General features: G+C 43.9%; 1 protein-coding gene across 1 annotated transcript in view; it reads right to left on the bottom strand.

Moving 5' to 3' along the window:
- Positions 1-1,228: 1,228 nt before the first annotated feature.
- Positions 1,229-20,794, bottom strand: part of Kiaa0319 (KIAA0319 ortholog) — a 57,254-nt gene continuing 37,688 nt past the window's right edge. The window contains exons 12-22 of the mRNA XM_042683741.1: positions 19,828-19,951; positions 18,489-18,621; positions 17,444-17,592; positions 14,583-14,734; positions 12,621-12,759; positions 11,626-11,785; positions 7,510-7,652; positions 5,226-5,348; positions 3,631-3,721; positions 2,889-2,980; positions 1,229-2,037 (exon numbers count right to left, since the gene is read on the bottom strand). Of these exons, the coding sequence (XP_042539675.1) occupies positions 1,859-2,037; positions 2,889-2,980; positions 3,631-3,721; positions 5,226-5,348; positions 7,510-7,652; positions 11,626-11,785; positions 12,621-12,759; positions 14,583-14,734; positions 17,444-17,592; positions 18,489-18,621; positions 19,828-19,951 (1,485 nt within the window). The 3' untranslated portion in view covers positions 1,229-1,858. The remainder of the gene's footprint in view (positions 2,038-2,888; positions 2,981-3,630; positions 3,722-5,225; positions 5,349-7,509; positions 7,653-11,625; positions 11,786-12,620; positions 12,760-14,582; positions 14,735-17,443; positions 17,593-18,488; positions 18,622-19,827; positions 19,952-20,794) is intronic.

Genomic DNA, 20,794 nt, shown 5'->3' with positions numbered 1-20,794 from the left:
TTAAATCTGTCATCAATTGCAGGCCAGAAACATTGAGTGGAAAATTATAGAACTACATAATTGGTAAGTTTTCAGTCATGCTGTCCTCCTCCATCCACCTAAGGAGTGAATTATCCCTTTGTCCACTATATCCACACTGTATATGCTATCGGCCACCAGTCACTTACTCAAGGCCAACTCAGTTAGCAGCAGTGCAGTGCTGAATTCAAGAATCCTTTATTTTATTTACCCATGGTCCCAAAGTACAAGGTAGTGATACTGGCAACTTGGACATGCCATACCCAAGCCATAAAATACTTCTTTTAAGTGAAAGGGTAAAAAGTTCTTGACTTGATATGGGAAGAAAAAAAAAAATCACACGCTGAGTTTGCTGAAAGCTCTAATATAAACAAAACCCACAGAAATTGTAAAGGGAAGGGAAATATGTGCTAGTTTTCAGTCACACTTCAAACTACAAAAGTGGCAAGCAAAGTCTGTAGTAAGTGCTTAATTCAGATAGAAAAATGTATAATTACACTTGTTATGTAATATAGAGGAGAAAAATATAGCATCTGTGGTGCTAGGTACTATCCAGGAAAGGGTTGATGATAATGAAGAACAAGATGGCCCCATGAGGATGAACATTTGAAGAGATGACAAACATGCTTGAAAGTTGAGTTTTGCTAAGGGCCTAAAGGAAATGTTTGCTCTGGAACCTCCTATCCCAATGGTTAAATTGCTTTGCTCTCAGCTCCACCAACAGAGAACCCCTAGCTTGTGCCACAAGCTACAAGAGCACTGAGCAATAGCCTGCTGCTTAGGTGTGGCCACATTGATATAACACTAATTGTCTCTCTCCTGCTTCAGCCGGACTGTGGGTAGAACTCCCAGAACCCAATCCTGTCAGGTTAGGAAGAACTCCAGTTAATTGCTCTAGGGTGTTTCTTTGTGGGAGGAAATGGTTTAATTTTTTTATATGAGTAAAGTGAGATATGGTAGACAAATCATTCAATAAACATCTTCTTTTTAAATGTATGAACTGAATACGTTATGTCTGCAAATTGTGGAAGTACTTGTAGAAGGTCAGAGCATCAGGGCCATTCCATCTTCTTTTAGACTGTATTTCTGAAGTTGGGATATATACAGAGTTGCTCAGTCACTTTTTACTGTGGTTAATGTAAAATGGGGCTGAGAGAGGCCTCCATGAGGTTTTTTGTGTTTTTTTTTTCTTGAGATGTTGGTTTTTTCTTAGAAAAACAATGCTTAAAGAATGTTCAATGCTGTCTGCAACTTTCAACCTTACACATCATTTCTGTTGCCTCCTGGCCTTGGAACACATCTCTAGTAGCTCATGAACTTCCACCAGCTGCTTTTCAGAAAGCATGGGTGGCACTGATCATAGCAAAGTAGTGAAACTCAGGGGGTGGGGGGAATGCCCTGTGGGGGTGTCACGCACAGCCCACAGAGCTCCCTGCCCAGAGAGAGCTCATGCCTCATTCTGACTTGGCAGATCTTACCAGAGAAACCACATTTGACGGTTGTACTCAAAAACAATCACAGGAGAGAGACATCAGCCCTCTTGAAAGCCTTCAACTTTCCCTAAGTGTCTGGGGATAGTTTGGTCATTATAATATAGCGCCCCCTACAGACACACTATGCAGCTGTTATTCCTATCCAGAAGCCTCCCAGCTATAAGCGTTGTGTTTTGGTTTGGTTTTGTGTCTCCAAGAAGTCACGTCTTTATGTGGAGACGCATCCAGCCCACTGTGGAAGGTAGCTGGAACATATGCTAACGAGAGTGGCTTTTGTAGTTAAACTCCCCGGGACTCGTCCTGGAGTTGTGGATTCCAGTGGGTCCTTCCACTCCCCAGCTGCTCCCTTATCTGTCCTTGGAGCAATAACTGAAGGAAGCTCCATTCCTGATGGAGCCATTCATGGAAACATTCGGGTTCCCTCTGTCCATCCTATCTCGGCTAAAGATTGTGTCCTGGTCACTGTCAAGCTCAGACTCAGACACCATCAAGCTGGAGTTGTGCTCTGTGCTTCGGCGCTTAATACCTAGAGAGAGAGGCAGGTGGGGCATCTTAGGAGAAAGTCCATCTTCCATTTCAGCTCTGGCAGTCCAGTCACAGGTCACGTGGGGACCTGCAGGCATTGCAGAGTTGAGCTCTCCACACTGTCAGAGCAGCTGCCCACAGCACAGCAGGTGCATGGGGTTCCCTGTAAGCAATCTCAAGGGCTTTGCTGCTACACCTGAGCTTGAGCTCTACCTTTAGCCACAGAGAGGGCAGAGGGCCTGGCACTGAGGACCATTAATGGAAAAGTGGTCCCTGTCCCCCAAGTCATAGGGCAGGGGCTCAACTGACAATAGACTTTCCATCCCTCATCTATTAGTCCATCTATTGACCAAAATTTCATTAAACCAATCATCTTTAGCTGCTAATGCAATCACACACACACACACACACACACACACACACACACACAGAGCCAGCCTGTCCTCAGGAGTGACATCACAGATTCCCAGTCTCACACTCACAGCGGGAGAGGGAAAGAGGAGGATGCAGAATAATATTGAAACGTATGGCTCGAAGCATGAAGACGCAGATAAAAACTGTGGAGCAATGGGATGAAAAGCAAGACTGAGGGAAGGCAGCAGATGAGGTTAATCTGACTAAATTATAATAGATGCACATGAAAAGTACCTTAGTGAGTCTCCTTTGTATAATTAATACACACTAAAAAATGAAAATAAAGAAATCACAGATTGGCAGCCTCACTCTTCCTTCAAGCACTAATTCAAGCACTGACTTCAGCTTATTCTTCCTTTTGCCCGACTTAACTCTCAGACCAATACCTGGGTTAAAGGATTTTGAAGCAGCAGGAAATTGTCTTGGAGACCATCCTACCGTATTTGGGCCTCAGTTCCATTCTTTCCTGTTCATCCATGTTGTCTAGGATGGTGTACTTTGTTTTCTTCCTTATTTTAGTCCTTTTCCGTCTGAAAGAAACAACAAATTACTCAACTCGGATTCAAAGAGTGGCAATTGGTATCCAGGATTTAAAAATATATGGAAAGCCCAGTACCAGAGGCTCATGCCTGTAACCTAGCTACTTAGGAGGCTGAGACATGAGAATTGCAGTTTGTAGGCAGCTCAGGCAACGAAGTATGTGAGACTCTTCTCTCTAACCACCAAAAAAACCAAAGTAGAGCTATGGCTCAAGTGGTAGAATGCCAGCTTTAAATAAAAAAGTTCAGGGACAGGGCTGAGAAGGTGGCTCAGTGGTAGAGTGCTTGGCTTGCATGCATGAGGCCCTGGGTTTGATTTCTCAGCACCACATAAGCAGAAAAACCTGGAAGTGGCGCTGTGGCTCAAGTGGTAGGATGCTAGCCTTAAACTGAAGAGCTGAGGGAAAGTGCCCAGGCCCAGAGTTCAGGCCCTACAATGGACAAAAAAAAAAAAAGTTCAGGGACAGCCCCTAGGATGCACACACACACACACACACACACACACACACACACACACACACACACACACACACACACACACACACACACACACAGAGTCAATTGAACCATTCAGCACTTTAACAAACCCACACAACCAGCACTTGAGCTTCCTCCACACAGATAAATAAGCCCGCAGGTACCTTTTACAGCAACAGATGCAAAGCCACATCAGCCCCCCAGTGCCCGCTATCACAGTGAGCGCCAGCGCTGACACGTAGAATACGCTCCACTCTAAATAGTAAATAAATGAAAAGAATGAGAGAGGCAGAGATAATTCAATTATTATAGCATTTCCAAAACGACTTTGCAAACAAGTTACAGTGAATATTACTGTGTCCATCCAAGCAAAGACCACGTGTGGCATTGAAGCTACCATACCCGGCTGCAATAGAGCACAGCCAAACAATAACAGAGCAACTAGAACAAGCCTAGGCAGTTTTCATGTAACCCATTTGGTCCAGGGAGCTCATGGAGCACAGAGCTCACACTTGACTCGGGACAAAAGGCTGAGAAGTGATGAGAGCACAGGTTTCATGCTAACTAGACACTACTCTAAAATTAGTGAAGTGGATCCCTTAAGGAGTTACTGTCTCCCACATCTGCCTATAGGGAACATCAAATATTCATCCCAGATCCTGTGAATCACATACACTTGCCAGTTCTTATGTGGTCGTGATAAAACAAATCAAGTGTCTGTGTGGCTCCCTGTGGCATACAGACTCTTTTCAGAGCCAGAGAGCAACTGGGAAACCGCTTTGCCCTTCATTCCTTCCTTCCACATCCTTGCAAAAAGTGAAAATAACTTGGCCACAGCAACTTGGGAACATAGAGGCCAATGGAGCAGACACAATGTTCAATACTATTAGACATTCCTGCAATGCTAACCCAAAGACTGGCTGTTTGCAAACCTGTATGTACTATTTTTTTTGGTTGCTTGTGGGGCTTGAACTCAGGATCTGAGTGCTGTTGCTGAGCTTTTTGCTCAAGGCTAGTGCCCTACTACTTGAGCCACAGCTCCATTTCTGCCTATTGTTTTAGTGTTTAATTGGAAATAAGAGTCTCATGGACTTTCCTGGTGGGGCTGGCTTCAAACTGTGATCCTCAAATCTCAACCTTCTGAGTAGCTAGGATTATAGGCATGAGGCACCAGCACCAACCATCTATTATGCAGGGACAGTGGACTCTTAGCATTTTTTCTAATTATGCCCATTTGGATCCCGTGATGATAAGTTTACCCCTGGATGTTTACCTCTGACATTAAGGTACAGGTTTGGTGGTGGTGGTGGTGGAGACGGTTTTCCCTAAAAGAGACTTAAGGGCAGCAATGTGGCCTGCCAAGACCATGGCTGCAGTGGTTGGCACCTGCCTGGGGAGACAGCCTGGAAGGTGGGATGAGGTTTCTTCTTTGTCAGATTCTTGCAGGTGCACAGCAGGGACACACCACCATGAGATAAAGCAAGGAGGGGCAATCTGCAAATGTGCCTTGCAGCCCAATCAGTTCTTCTTGTGAAACAGCAAAAATAGTAAGCACAGTCACTCTGCACAAGGATTTTCCTCGCTGGCAAGTTTGACTTACCACACTCCCGAAGGTTGATTGGAGAGGATCTGAACCCACCACACCACACGATTGGACTTGTGGTGAGAGAGGGCTTCAGTGTTCACAGACAGGCATTGTCGGATATGCAAGCGCCTGCTGCCTGGAAACTCCTTGCCCAAAACCGCCACCCAAACTCACCACAGTTACTCTCCCCATCCCAGATGTAGCGTTGAATAAGATTCTCCATCCACAGCTGAGAGCAAATGCAGCGCTTTGTGATGGGGTCACAGTGACCATGGCCAGAACATTCAAGAAGGCAACCTGTGAAAAGATGTGTGAGACTGAGGTTACCACAAAGAAAACGCTCTGGTTCCCACTTCCAAATCCTCCCTAAAGAAGGTCCTGACTAGATGCATGATGTACAATTAATAATTTTTTCATGGTGTTGGGATCTGGTGGGTCACACCTGTTATCCAAGCATCTCAGGAGGCTGAGATCTAAGGACTGAGGTCTGAAGCCAGCCTGGTTAGAAAAGTCCGTAAGACTTGTATCTCCACTTAACCAGAAGAAAGCTAGAAGTAGAGCTGTGGATCAAGTGGTATACTTCCTAGCCTTGAGGGGAAAAAGTCAAGCAAGTGCATGAGGTCTTGAGTTCAAGTCCCAGTACCGGGGGGGGGGGGGGGGGGGGCGGGAACCTCAAATTTATAGAACCATCTGGCTTCAGAAAATAAATTCCAAGCTGGGCGCTGGTGGCTCACGCCTGTAATCCTAGCTACTCAGGAGGCTGAGATCTGAGGATCGCGGTTCAAAGCCAGCCCGGGCAGGAGAGACCGTGAGACTCCTATCTCCAATAAGCCACCAGAAAACCAGAAGTGGCGCTGTAGCTCAAGTGGTAGAGCACTTGCCTTGAGCTGAAGAGCTGAGGGACAGCGCCCAGGCCCAGAGTTCAAGCCCCACGGCCGACCAAAAAAAAAAATTCCAAGGGTGTGTCCAGTGAAAATAATTGGAAAAGGTGAGCAAAGATTTATTTACATTTGTAGCATCATTTAAAATCAGTCTTAAAGCACAAGTAGAGGAGTGATCGTATAATTACAGAACATATCCTGGGAGGAATACAATGCAGCCATTAAGTCACTGAAAAGAAACTTCAAAAGGGTAGTGGGGGGAGGGGGGTTGGTGGGGGGAGAGGATGGGAAGGGATGGGAAGGGGAAACAAAGGAGGAGGCTACAATGCTTGATAAGAAATGTACTCATTATCTTGCCCATGTAATTGTAACCCCTCTGTACAATATTTTCACAATAAAAAAAAGAAACTTCAAAAGCTTTGAGAAAAATAATCATAATATGATTTGAAGTTAAAAAGCACATTAACAATATATCAAATCATCTTGATTGTTTTATATTTCCTACAGATGAGATAACTGGAAAGAAATGAATCAGAATATTAACCAGAGTTATCTTTGGATGATTCTACAATCTACAGGATTATTTTCCTCTTGTGCCTTTCTAGATAGTCCAAATTTCCTACAGAAAGTAAAGTATTATTATTATTATTATTATTTTAGTCTTGGGGCTTGAACTCAGGGCCTGGGCACTGTCCCGGAGCTTCTTTTGCTCAAGGCTAGCACTCTACCACTTGAGCCACAGTGCCACTTTTAGCTTTTTCAGTTTATGTGATACTGAAGAATCGAACCCAGGGCTTCAGGCATGCTAGGCAAGCACTCTACCACTAGGCCACATTCCCAGCAGTATTACCTTTATAGCTAGAAGTGACCTAAAAATTCAATTTGCTCCATTAAAACTGAGAAAGTCAATTGCAAGTGAACATATATCTGAAACAAATGAAATTTCATTGCCCAGCTTACTATCTTTTCCCTTATAGTGACTTGTGAGAGTGCACATGACCATGGAACTCTGGGCCAGTTAAGGTGCAGCTAGCCAGGAGCTGAGAAAACTGGAAGGATGTAACCTACCTTAAAATTTTAAACTTTTATTTTCAAATCTCAGAAAAAAAATTGACCATGACCAGTTACTGTTTCCTGCCAAGACCAAGTAGGTGGTACATGTATGTGGCAGCAAACTTATGGAGACATCAAAGCTCAACAAGATCCCAGATGGTAAAGTTTAAAAATGCTCCCCTGTCACTCTTCTTTTTTTTTTTTTTTTATTTGGTCGGCCGTGGGGCTTGAACTCTGGGCCTGGGCGCTGTCCCTCAGCTCTTCAGCTCAAGGCGAGCACTCTGCCATTTGAGCTACAGCGCCACTTCTGGTTTTCTGGTGGTTTATTGGAGATAGGAGTCTCACGGTCTCTTGTGCCCGGGCTGGCTTTGAACCGCGATCCTCAGATCTCAGCCTCCTGAGTAGCTAGGATTACAGGCGTGAGCCACCAGCGCCGGCCCTGTCACTCTTCTTTCTGAGCCTATAAAATGTACCCACGATGGGCAAGTCTCTGCTTCTTTGAGAAGATTCCTTAGAAGACAGACCTGCTGTGTCGATCCTCAAGACCTTGAAAAGCAAGAAATCTGCCTTCTCCTTGGAAAGACGCCTGTGCAGATTTCGAGCCACATCTGCGGCTGGGAGAACTTTAAAAGGTGGCCCACTCTGTACGTAAAACACAATGGCGGTGCTGCAGAGGAAACCAGAGAGGACAAGGCGTGGTCAGGCAGTGACAATGTGACAGGCTCCCTAGCCACCAGACCCCCGACCCCTGAAGTTGCCAGGTAGACTCCTACCACTCCGTGACTGAGCAAGGCCCCAGGGGCCATGTCTGTGGGTCATTTATGAATGTGTTTCTAGTCTTAAATGAAGACCCCAACGACAGCTGATAATAGAGCTTTGGGAAAAGATGCAGAAGGTCTGCAGGTGAAGATATACTATGCACAACAATGGTGACGTGCAGCTGTTCTTTTTCTCACTTCCTTTCTTTTTTTCTTTTCTTCCATTCTTTCTACTGTTAAGCTATACCCTAAGCCCTCTTTTTTTTAAATTATATTAGGGATTGTAACTAGAGATTTGTGCATGTTGGGCAAGCACTCTACCATTGAGCGATATCCTCAGCCCTACATCCTTTTTTTAATTTGAGGCTTCAACACAGAGCCGGGGCACTGTTCCTGAGCTTTTGTGCTCAAGGTTAGTGCTCCTACTTTAAGCCACAGCTCCACTTCTGGTTTTTCAGTGGTTAATTGGAAATAAAAGTCTCATAGGCTTTCCTGCCAGGGCTGGCTTGAACTGTAATCCTCAGATCTCAGTCTCCTCAGTAGATAGGATTACAAGTATGAGCCATCAGCATCTTTATTACTAACATGCATTTTGTCCATTTAAATTTGACTAATCTGGAATATGTGCTTGTCTGTGGCTAGTTTCTTGAAGGCATGTTTTTAAATTTCATCTGTGTATAGCATGAATTGTATGTAATTTCTTTTTATTGATAATAATCTATTATATGAATACATCACATGTTTAACCCACTCATCAACTGACAGTCATTTAAAAGGTCTCTATTTCAGGTCTATTATGAATATGTACTATGAATATCCATATTCATGGTTTTGTGCAGACAGAAGTTTTTGGTTTCTCTTGGGTAATTTCCCAGAAGTGGAATTAGTGCATCATATGGTAACTCTGTGTTTAGCATTTTGAGGAGCTGCCAAATTTTTCCACAGTGCTACAGTATTTTACATTCCTTTTCTTTCTTTTTTTATTTTTAGGTCCAAGACTAGGACTTGAACTGGATACCTGCCACTTTCACTCATTGGCTAATGCTCTACCAATTGAGCCATACTGCCACCCCAATATTATCCATTCCCACCAGAAACACACAGGTGTTCTGATGTGTCCACCAGCACCTGCTTTGCCCTGGCTGTGAATGACAGCCACTTGAGAGTGTGGGAATCAGGATCTCAATGTGTTTTTGTGTATGTGCTTGGACTCAGGGCCTGGGCACTGTCCTTTTCCTTTTTCACTCAAGGCTGGAGCTCTACCACTTGATCCATACCTCTACTTTGAGTTTTTGCTGGTTCTTTGGAGAGTCTCATGGACTCTTGTGCCTGGGCTGGCTTTGAACCATGAGCCTCTTGAGTAGCTTGGATTACAGGCATGAACTACCTGTTCTGCCTGGCTTCTCAGTGTGGTTCTGATTCACATTTCCCCAGTGGCTAATGATGAGGAGCCTCTTTTCAGGTGCTTCTTGATATTCATGTATCTCCTTTGCCAAAGTATCTATTCTAGTCTGCACTCCTTTCCTAGGGCTGCTATAAACAAGTACTACAAATTATGGCTTAAAACAATTGAAAGCTCTTCTCTCACAGTCTAGAAGTCTAAAACCAAAGGGTCAACAGGGCCATGAAGTATCTGCTGGTGCTGGCAAAGAGTCTCTAGGTCCTTCTCTTAACTTCTACTTGCTGGTGATCCTCAGGATTCCTGGGCTGAAATACAAATCCCTCTAGTCTTTGTCCTGTCCCTGTGTGTCACTCTGTCTCTCTCCTGTCCTCTTCTTCTAAGGATGCCAAGTAGATCAAGGGCCCACTCCCCCAGTATGACTTTATCTAAACCAGCAGCATTCACAAGGATTCTATTTCTAAATAAAGTCACATACACATGCATTTAAATTTGAATATATCATTTTAGAAATGAATTTAACCTACAAGTGTTTTTTTTTTTTAAGTGAAAGAGAGCTGGATTTTGTCAAATGCTTCCAGGCCCACATTCTGGATTTGTAGTTTATTATACTTATTCCTGATAATCTGTGGAAACATTCACACTCATAGATTAAGTCCCACATGGTCATAGTGTGTAATACAACATGTGCTAGCCTCAGATGGCAAGTACCTGTAATGGGATTTGCATCCATAGTAGTAATGGATGTTACTCTACAGTTCTCTGGTTCAACATCAGGATAAAAGGGGCCTCCCAGGATGGGAAATATTTAAGAAAAGTTCATGAAGCACTGTGTTAATTCTTTAAACATTTTATAGAACTTATCAGTGAAAGTATCTGGCTTTGGGCTTTAGAGAAAAAAAATAATCCTAATACAATCTCTTTACTTTTACAGATCTACTCATATATTTTTTTATTTCTTCTTGATGAGTTTTCAATTTCTTCTTGATGAGTTTTCATCATTCATGTCTTTATTTTTTTTGGCGGGGGGGGGGGGGGGGGGGGGCCTGTCGTGGGGCCTGAACTCTGGGCCTGGGTGCTGTCCCTCAGCTCTTCAGCTCAAGGCTAGCACTCTACCACTTGAGCTACAGCGTCACTTCTGGCTTTTGTCTTTTTACTTATGTGGTGCTGAGGAATCGAACCCAGGGCCTCATGCATGCAAGGCAAGTGCTCTACCACTGAGCCACCTTCCCAGCCCCATCATTCATGTCTTTTAAGGAATTCATAACTTTCATCTACTCCAAGGATGGAAAGTATCCTGTACCAAGGCCATAGAGGGCCCTTGAATCATTAGGTACATGAGGGGCCAGACAATGTAGAGAAAGGCTGATCCGTTTTGTGGATTTGTCAAAGAAACAACTTTTAGTTTTCTTGATTTTCAGGCATGTCTTTGATTAAGGCATGTCTTTTATATTTTGTAAATAAGAGCTAATTAAGGCATGTCTTTTATATTTTGTAAATAAAAGACATGTATAATCAATTTTAGAAAGATTTCCATAAAAATAGTTAGAGGGTTAGGAGTACAGCTCAACAGTAAAACACTTGTGTAGCATGCACAAGACCCTACGCTTGATCCTTTGATCCTCAGCCTTTGTAAATGAATAAGTCATATTAATTAGAAGGTGTTTTCATTGGGATTCTACCAAGTAAACATCAGTTCTCTGGAAGATTAACCTAAGTACAGGAACTGACAGCTGTTAGAAAATGGAGTTATTATGAATAGTAGGTTTTCTTTCCTATTTTTTTCCTCCTCCCATCCCACTCAGTTGGAAAAGAGTTTTAAAATAAACTCAGTTAAGTGTAAACATCTCATAAGAATTAAAGCGTGCCAGGCACTAGTGGCTTACACCTGTAATCCTAGCTACTCAGGAGGCTGAGATCTGAGGATCACGGTTCAAAGCCAAGCTAGGCAGGGAAGTCTGTGAGACTCTTATCTCCAATTAACCACTAGAAAACTGGAAGTAGCACTGTGGCTCAAGTGGTAGAGTGGTTGCCTTGAGCTGAAGAGTTCAGGGACAGTGCCCAGGCCCAGAGTTCAAGCCCCATGACCGACAAAAGGGGGAAAAAAAGAATTAAAGCATAAGGTTCAGTCTCACATTCTCTCATAAGTCAGTAAATAGGAATCAGTGATCATTTCACATTAAGAGAAGTCTCTAAGGGCCTCAACCCCAGTGATAAAGCCCAGCATGAGAAAAGCCCCATGTCATTTATATGCCCTCTGAAAATACCAGATCTAAAAATCGAAGCTCTCTCTGCTCTATTCTTTAACTCCATTAAACATTTACTGAGACCTGAGGAAAAGACTAGAAACATCTTACTCTGCCCTTTGAGAAGAAAAGAATATCTCGATAGAAAAAAGATGTGCACAAAGATACAGATGAGCAGAAGATGAGCCTCTTTCTATAGGGCTGAAAAGAGAGAAGAGCTGGGCATGTAGCTCATACCTGAGATCTGAGTAGGCCTGGATTTTCTGAACCTTAATGTCGGTGTCCAGCACATTCAGTAGCATTGCCAGCTGCCTCACCAGGGTGTCCTTCTGCTGCTCTGTCAGCTGCTCAGTGCTAACCTGAAGGATCAGTTCCACCTGTCCACCCTTTTTAGGGTCTGGGGGCAGAGAAGAGAGGAGATTTCCACATGGAGGTCACAGGCTTAACAGTATAAGAAGAAAGGCTGGAATCAGGGTTTTCAAAATCATTCTTGTAGCCAGACACTTGTGGCTCACACCTGTAATTCTAGCTACTCAATCTGAGGTTCAAAGTTGGAAGCCAGCCTGGGAAAGAAAAGTCCATGAGACTCTTACCTCCAACTAAACAGAAGTGGAGCTGTGGCTCAAGTAGTAGGGTACTAGCCTTGAGCAGGAAAAAAGGCTCTAAGAGACTATATATACCAAGGCCCTGAACTCAAAAACCAGTACTAGCACAGGAGCGCATGCACACACACACACACATACACACACACACACACACACACACACACACACACACACACACACACACAAATATACACACTCTCCACTCATGTAATTTATATATGTCTCTTAGGATTCAGATAAATTTTTCTAAACAGAAATTACCATCTACTTTTCCCTCTGTTTTATCCCAGATTGTCTAAACGTTTTTTTTCCAGAAGACAATCAAGTGAACCTACTTAGCCTATAGGCTAACTTGAAACTTCAAGGTGTCACTCTGGTCCTCACTGGAACTGTCTCCCTTACAGCAGTTCCTGTATCCAAGCCATCCAATCTACTTCTCCGAAGTCTTTCAGGACAATCACTATTCTCCTTAACCAGTTTTGAGGCAGAGGCAATATACCACGAAGTTCTAGAACATTCTTCAAAGTAGGCCCTGGTATGAACAGAAGGAAGCCAGCCATGATGGGCCTCTACACTGAGTTTCATCTGGCCAGAAGCCCTGGTCAACTTGGCAGGGAATGAACACACCTGGCCGCACTTCCACGGTGGCCTTGTCAGTGTCCGAGGCCCCCTGACTGTCGGTGACTCTCAAGTGGAAAGTGTAGATGCCCTCCACCAAATTTGTGAGCTGTAGCGCCACACTGTGGTCAGAGCCATCAATGACATCCTGTAAAATAATGTGATTTACAGGACAGCTGTCAATCTCAAGTCCCAAGTGTTGAGCTTCTGTTGATCCCAAACCAGTATCCTATCTTTTCCTATATAGATGACTTCATAAAAACAAAGAAGAAGGAAACTGGAAGGAGGGGCACTGATGTTCTGATTAACCCTTTGTATCTCTTCCCCATCAAGCACTGAGGACACAAAGTTCTCAGAGGGCACTGAGAACTGAGTTTCCCAAGCACTTGCTAGGAATTACCAAATGATTCGGTTCATCCAGCAGAAGGAAAGAAGATTGATTTTCCTCAGCTCAAAGCATGGGTCTCATGGCATGTGATGTTCACCTTGAAATGACCTCAGAGCCTGGGGACATCACTGTTCCCTGGTCTGAACATAGACCCCTTGCAATTATGCGAAGAAGCTAACCTACCATTGAGAGGAACTGAGCTAATTTTAAAATTGCCTTGAAAAGTATGGAACGTTCTTAGTTCCTTCCCTGTAATCACTCCTTTGGTACATCTCCAAGAGTATATTTGCAGAACTTAGCAACAGCAGAAAATGTACCTAAATTTGTATCTTAAGAGATAGAGTGATCTACTAGGGTAAATGTACCTTCCAGAAGCTAAAACCCTACATTTGTTTGATTTGATTAAAGTTGAGTTAGGGGGCTGAGAAGGTGGCTCAGTGGTAGAGTGCTTGCCTTGCATGCATGAGGCCCTGGATTCGATTCCTCAGCGCCACATAAGCAGAAAAAGCTGGAAGTGGCACTGTGGCTCAAGTGGTAGAGCACTAGCCTTGAGCTGAAGAGCTGAGGGACAGCACCCAGGCCAAGTTCAGGCCCCACCAAAATAAAAGTTGAGTTAGAGCTGGGCCCCCAGTGGCTAATGCCTGTAATCTTAGCTACTCAGGAGGCTGAGCTCTGAGAATCATGGTTCAAAGCCAGCCTTGGCCAAAAGAAGGAGGAGGAGGAGGAGGAGGAAGAGGAGGAGGAAGAGGAGGGAGAGGAGGAAGAGGAGGGGAGGAGGAGGAAAGGAATCTGTGAGACTCTTCTTTCTAAGTAACACACAAAAAGCCAGAGGTGGAGCTCTGGTTCAACTGGTAGAATGGAAGCCTTGAGCATTAAAAACTCAGGGAGACTATCCTTTCCCTGAGTTCAAACCCAGGACTGGGCACACAAATAATCAACTTAGACCAAAATAGGAATAACAGGGAAGCTGAAAGTAGAATGATTCCACTCAAGATTTGATTTCAAAGTCCCTATGGTTTGCTACCCCATCAGACATCAGATCAGGGAGAAGCCAGAAAGGACTTTGTTTAAATGTAACAACAGCCTACTGCCTCCAACCCTCAGAACATATGAATGAAGAAGCATGGCATCTTATTGGAGAAAATGAGAAAACAGAGCTTTGCTGTGTATCGAACTGTTTCCTAAGAGAATTCATACATTGGTACCCTAACCCTCAATGTGACTGGACTTAAAGATAGGAACTGTAAGGCTTTAACTAACGTTAAATGAGGTCATTAGGATAGGGGTCCCTATCTAACAAGATTAGTGTCCTTCTAAAGAGATAAAGAGCTAGTGCCCTACCCCTGCCACCTTGTCTCTCTCCCTTGCCATGTTAGAACACAGGGAGAAGGAGACATCTGCAAGCCAGGAAGAGAGACCTCATGAGAAACTAGGTTAGCCAGCACTTTGATCTTTTCTTCCCAGGCTCCAGAAATGTGAGAAAATAAAGACACCCAGTCTGTGGTACTTTTGTTTTTGCAGCCCATCCTGACTCATACAGATGCACTACAACTCTCCAACAGACAATTCCTTTAAGTACTTACTCCTGCTGCTGGACTCTGACCATCCCGGATCCACAGATAGGATACAATTCCTTTGTCATCAGTAGACCTTGAACCATCCAAAGTAATGGAATTATTGGGGAGCACAAGAACATGTCTGCCACCAGCCTGGGCTCGGGGAGGACTGTTATTTTCTAAGTCAAATACAGCAAAAATAAAAGCAAAGAAATGGATTTAAACCTCTGGTAATATAGAAAGTATATTATAAAATATATCCCATATCTTGCAGATTTATAGAATTTAAATATTCAAAAGGCATTATTTGATGCTCCACATACAAAATAGTATATAAACTTTCTTAGAGCTCTTTGCCTACCTGTTTATTATTTGAGAAGAAAAAATATAGAATAGATAGCAGGCTGGACATTGGAGACTTAATGTGATGGATTTTTTTTCTACTAAAAAAATGGAAATAATCATGTTCAGTGTTTAGAAAGTGAAGATATTTTGATTTAAAATCAAGTGGTAGAGCACTTGCCTAGTATGAACAAGGCTCTGAATGTAATTCCCAGCACTGCCCAAATAATAAGATAAAATAAATAAAATAAAATAAAATAAAAAATATACATTTTTCTTATGAGTCCATGCCATCTGGCTCAAGAAATATTTTTATTGCCAGGCGCCAGTGGCTCACCCCTATAATCCTAGCTACTCAGGAGGCTGAGATCTGAGGATTGCAGTTCAAAGCCAGCCTGGGCAAGAAAGTCCATGAGACTCTTTTTCTTTTCAGGTAAGGGGTAGGTTTATTCAGTAGACCTGCTGGGACCAGGCAAGGTTGGCACTCCACGTGGCTGGGAAAGGCCTGGGAATGAGAGAGAGCTAGGAAAGAGAGGAAAGAGCTGGAGCAGAGAGAGAGCAGAGAGAGAGAGAGGTAAGAACAGAGAGAGAGCTAGAATAGAACAGAGAGAGAGAGAGAGCTAGAAATGAACAGAGAGAGCAGAGAGCTAGAAACGAACAGAGAGAGAGCTAGAATAGAACAGAGTGAGCTAGAATAGAACAGAGAGAGGTCCATGAGACTCTTATCTCCAATAAACCACTAGAAAACTGGACGTGGTGCTGTGGCTCAAATGGTAGAGCACTAGCCTTGAGCTGAAGAGCTGAGGGACAGCAACTAGGCCCAGAGTTCAAGCCCCATAACTGACCAAATATACATATTTTTTATTTCTAATATTTTCAAATTGGTAAAGAAGAAGAAGAATAGACTCACTAACAATGACTAGGTATTGGTTATAAATGAGGCAATGTAAATGTTCTTCCTGACTTGAGGTCCTCAGGAAAGAAGGGCCATGGACATCCAGCAAAGCTGGGGTATGGGGGAGATCATAATAAAGCACAGTTCAAGTTTGGAGATGAGGTTACTCTGAAGAAGACTCTGCTTGTTCATGTGAGGCTCAGGATCCAATATGCCCTTTACAACAGAAAATGGGGGTAAGAACAGCCAAATCTGGATCTGTGGGAGTCACTTATAACCCACTGATCACCAGAAACTACTATCCTGAAAAAAGGCACCAGAGACAACAGATACTACACTTCCCCGTTTCACTGGGTTGATGTTTGCCTACCATGTAAAATGGCCTGGGTTCATTCCCCAGCACTGGGGAAACAAGTCATTTCAATACCACAATCTCTTTTGGAGGGCTTGGTTAGAGGAGGTCTGGTGTTAAAGAAGGTTAATTCTGCCTTGCATAAAGGTAAAGGCCAGAAAGAACAGAAATAAAACAGCCCTAAAATCTTTCTGTTTAAAATGATATCTAGATCCACATAGGCCCACAACTAGAAAACCACGTCCTTCTATGTTGCTTGCTGTTGTGCTCTTAAACTCCAGTCATGGGGCTCCCCTGGCACCTCACAAACTCTATTGCTACAGATGAAACATATCCAGTTCTGAATTTATTCCTCAAACTTACCATCTGGGATGAAATTTCAAACCATTGCTCCAGCACCCACCCATATGCTGGGATCAGACTTTCAATGTCATCTTAGAGGCCACTTTTCTTACCCTCCAGATCCATTAAGTTTCTAACTCCTAAGAACAGAGGCTCTCAGCTATCTTTCCCATCTAACCCTTTTCTCCTCAAATGGGGCTCCTTTCATCTCTCATCTAAACCATTACAAATACTTTGTATTCTCCCTGCTTTCAGACTCTCTTCTTATCAACTGACTCTTCTTTCTTTTTTCCCTTCCTTCCCTCCTTCTTCATTCTTTCCTTTTCCTTCCTTCCTTTCTCTTTCCCTTCTTTCTTTTTCCCTTCCTCCCTCCCTCACTCCTTCTCTCCCTCTCACCCTGCCTTTCTTTTTCTTTCAGTGCTAAGGATCAAATCCAGGGACTCATACATGCTAAGCACATGCTAACGTGCTAACTGCACCCAAACCCAACTATGCTATAATTTTGATTGGCTGATTAATATATGTGGATATATATGCAGATGTGTGTTCACAATCAAGTTGGAAAACTGATAAGTAGTCAAGAACTCAAAGGAATACTGCGTTAGTCTGCATTACAAATTTCACACAGAGAAAATATATAGAACATGAACACACTACTACTCTTGCGTTTCCGAGGAAGAGAGAAAGCAAAGGTGCCATTTAGACACAGGGCTTTAAGGCACTCACAGGACAATGAGTGCCTTAAAGGATGCACTTCACAAGCATGAAGAAATGCAATTTCCTTGCACAAGGAGACTGGGTAACTGCTAGTATGAGCAGAATGCTGGCTTCTCTGGACAAAGGCAGAGTTTTGCACCTGCTATGAACAAATACGCAAACACTAGCATCTCACAATACTCCTGGTCCAGCATGAGGGAATGGCAGGTCCAGTCTCTCCAGCACCATCTGTCCACTCACCCTTCTTCACTGCCACAGTCAGGGTGGACGTGCTGCTCAGGCCTTGCTGGTCTTTCACTGTTAAACGGAAGTGGTGCGTACCCACCTGAAGACCAGTTACAGTGGCTACAGCTCTGTCGGCATCTTCCATCTCCACTGCACTTGGGCCTCTGCAAAATGTGAAAGTGGTTGACGGAGAGTTATTCACATGTGTGGTGGAAGGGAGTGTGCTGGGCTTGAACTCAGGGCCTTGGGCTCTAGTTCAGCTTTTTCACTCAAGGCTGACACTCTACCACTTGAGCCATGCCTCCAGTTCCTGCACTGGTTATTTCTGAGATGAGATCTTACTTCCGACCCTAGCATATGCTCGGACTTCAATCCTCCCTCTTTTGCTTCCTGCCATAGCTGGGGTAACAAGCACATACCACCATACACAGCTTCTTCTGTCGAGATGGAGTCTTATGGACGTTTCTGATCAGGCTAGCCCTAGCCCTAGAACTATGAATCTCCTGATCTCAGCACCCCACAGAGTTAAGATGACAGGCATGGGCCACCATACCCAGGTATTGGTTAAGAAGGGGGTTTCTAATGGATGCCAATACTGGCCTGAAGCCGTGATCCTCATATTCTCCACCTCCCAAGTGCTCTGATCACGGAGTCAGCACACCCAACTCATGCTTACTATATTCTTCTATCAATAGTGCCCATTTGTTTTTTATTTTTCTATTTTATTTTTTATTTTTTGGGTCTGGTCATGGGGCCTGAACTCTGGGCCTGGGCGCTGTCCCTCAGCTCTTCAGCTCAAGGCTAGTGCTCTTCCACTTGAGCCACAACGCCACTTCCGGCTTTTTTCTTTTTGCTTATATGGTGCTGAGGAATCGAACCCAGGGCCTCAGGCATGCAAGGCTAGCACTCTACCACTGAGCCACCTTCCCAGCCCTGTTTTTTATTTTTTTATCCCAATTCCTCAACAAGCTCAAGCTAAACTGGTAATATAGATCTTCCAGAAAAGACATATCACTCAGGCATGGTCCATGGTGGTAAAGATAGAAGCTGGATATCCTACCTGACATGCTCCCAGCGGTAGAGGACAATGCCATGGTCATCCCTGCTCCTGCTACCATCCAGGGTGGCACTTTCCACGGGGAAGACCAGCTCCTTATCTGGGCCAGCCACAGCGATTGGAGGCTTGTTGTTTTCTAGAATTACAGAAACAATGTGAAAAAAGTATCTTTTTTTATTAAATATGCAACCACTTGATTTCTTGGCATATTCAAATTACTCATGCTCAAGGTCCTAGGGCATGCAGTGTCCTTTGGGTATCAGAAGTGTGTGGTAAGCTTTATGGTAGAAGAGGTGCAAGGAAATGCACACTGCAGACACCTAGCTGACCCAGGAACTGAACAATGCAGCTTTGAGAATGGGGATCGGGGCAGGAAAAACCATGGCTCAAAGATAGACACATCTTTGACTTCTTTAGAAGACTTTCAAAAGTCATAGATCAAGAGAGAAGGAAAAGGAAGGGAAGTGGAAGGTGAAAGGGAAGGAACAAGGAAAGGGAAATGGGGAAAGGAAAGCAAAGCAAGCTGGGCACTTTAGTTCATGCATATAATCCTAGCTACTCCAAAGGGTAAGATCTGAGGAGTGTGGTTGGAAGTGAACCTGGGCAGGAAGCGAAAGGTCCATGAAACTCTCTGATTAACCATCAAAAAGCTAGAAGTGGAAGTGTGGCTCAAGTGTTAGAGTGACAACCTTAAACAGAAAAGCTAAAGGACAGTCTCCTGGCACTGAGTTCAAGCCCCAGTTACCAGTAGGGGGAAAAAAATCAAGAAGGGAAGAAATGAGGGAGGGAGTGGGGAAGAGAGTTAAGAAGCCTCAGAGAGGGCTGGGAAAGTGGCTCAGTGGTAGAGTGCTTGCCTTGTATGCATGAGGCCTTGGGTTCGATTTCTCAGCACCACGTAAGCAGAAAAAGCCGAAGTGGCACTGTGGTTCAAGTGGTAGAGCACTAGCCTTGAGCTGAAGAGCTGAGGGACAGTGCAGGCCCAGGGTCCAAGCCCCATGACCAACAACAACAACACAACAACAAAGGCTCAGAGACCCAGCCCTCTGGCAGTCCTCTGGGGTTCTCTGCAACAGGGTCCAACCCAGGCGGGAGTGACCATGTAGCAAATCAGAGATTACTCATTTAGTCCTTCATAGCAAGGTTTAGAGACAGTCAAGACAAGATTCAGAATTTTTTTTAAAGGGGGGGGTGTATGTAGTGTCACCTCCCACAGCTCCAATTTCCTGACAGCTCAGAGATTCAGAGATATTGCCAACAAATTGGACATAGCCAAAGCTCAAAAGCACACTATCATTTCCGCTCTCTCATCTCCGGGGTCAAGTCTCATTTCCATCTCACCTACCAGGTTGGACAATCACAGTGACCAGAGCCACGGACTGCTGTCCTGAAGAGTCTGTCACCATCAGCTGAAATGTATATTCTCCTTCCTGCATTGCAGACAAGTGGAGGTAGGGAGTCTGTGCTCCCTAATAACAGGAAATATAAAAATGAAAATGGAAAGGCAATATTAAAGAAGCACGAGATAGTATGATACAATACAGAGATACATATTAACCCAGAGATCTCAGATATCCTGCTTAAAATGAAACATGGAAACCAAAAACAGAAAACTGAGTGACAGCAGAAGACCCTGAAGAAGAGTGCTCCCCAAGGGCTCATAGCCCTTCTAAAGTTCTATAAATGCAGTCTATGATTTTTAATTCACCATCATTGCAAACTACGTTGCAGAAATACTAGAACGTAAAGCAGGTAAGCTCTCATGGACACCTGCTTTCACCTTCCATGAACATTCATCTAGGACTGGTGAGACAGAGCTTGAAGGAGAAAAGGGGACTGGCAATAAAAGAACCCTTTAAAAAAATTAAACTTTCAAATAATAAAACAATTTCAAAATTTCCAAGCTCATTGGCAACAATGTCAAATACCAAAGAAGAATGTGATAGCTGGATTTGGAATGTTCCCCATGAAGGCCTAAGTGTTAAAGGCTTAGTTTCCAACCCATGTACTACTGGAAGGTAATGGAACCCCGAAGGCCTAGAGGGAGGTCTGCAGGCCATTGTGGGGGAGGTGTGTGTCCTCAAAGAGGATTGTGGGATCCTTGTCTCTTCCTCCTCTTTGCTTCCTGACTACCATGAGGTGAGTAGCTTTTTGTTCTGCTACAAACTTCCCACCATGCTGTGCTGCCTTGTTACAGGACTCCTCCTCCCCCCCCCCCAAAAAAAAAAACCAGGGCAACTGATCTTGGATTGAAATCTCTAAAACTGTGGGTCATATATACACACACACACACATATACACAAACATATATA

Source organism: Dipodomys spectabilis, unplaced genomic scaffold (assembly GCF_019054845.1).
Source record: "Dipodomys spectabilis isolate Male_0828 unplaced genomic scaffold, ASM1905484v1 ptg000085l, whole genome shotgun sequence".
Lineage (NCBI taxonomy): Eukaryota > Metazoa > Chordata > Mammalia > Rodentia > Heteromyidae > Dipodomys > Dipodomys spectabilis.
The sequence above is the reverse complement of the archived record's forward strand: the minus strand, read 5'-3'. Positions and strand labels throughout refer to the sequence as shown.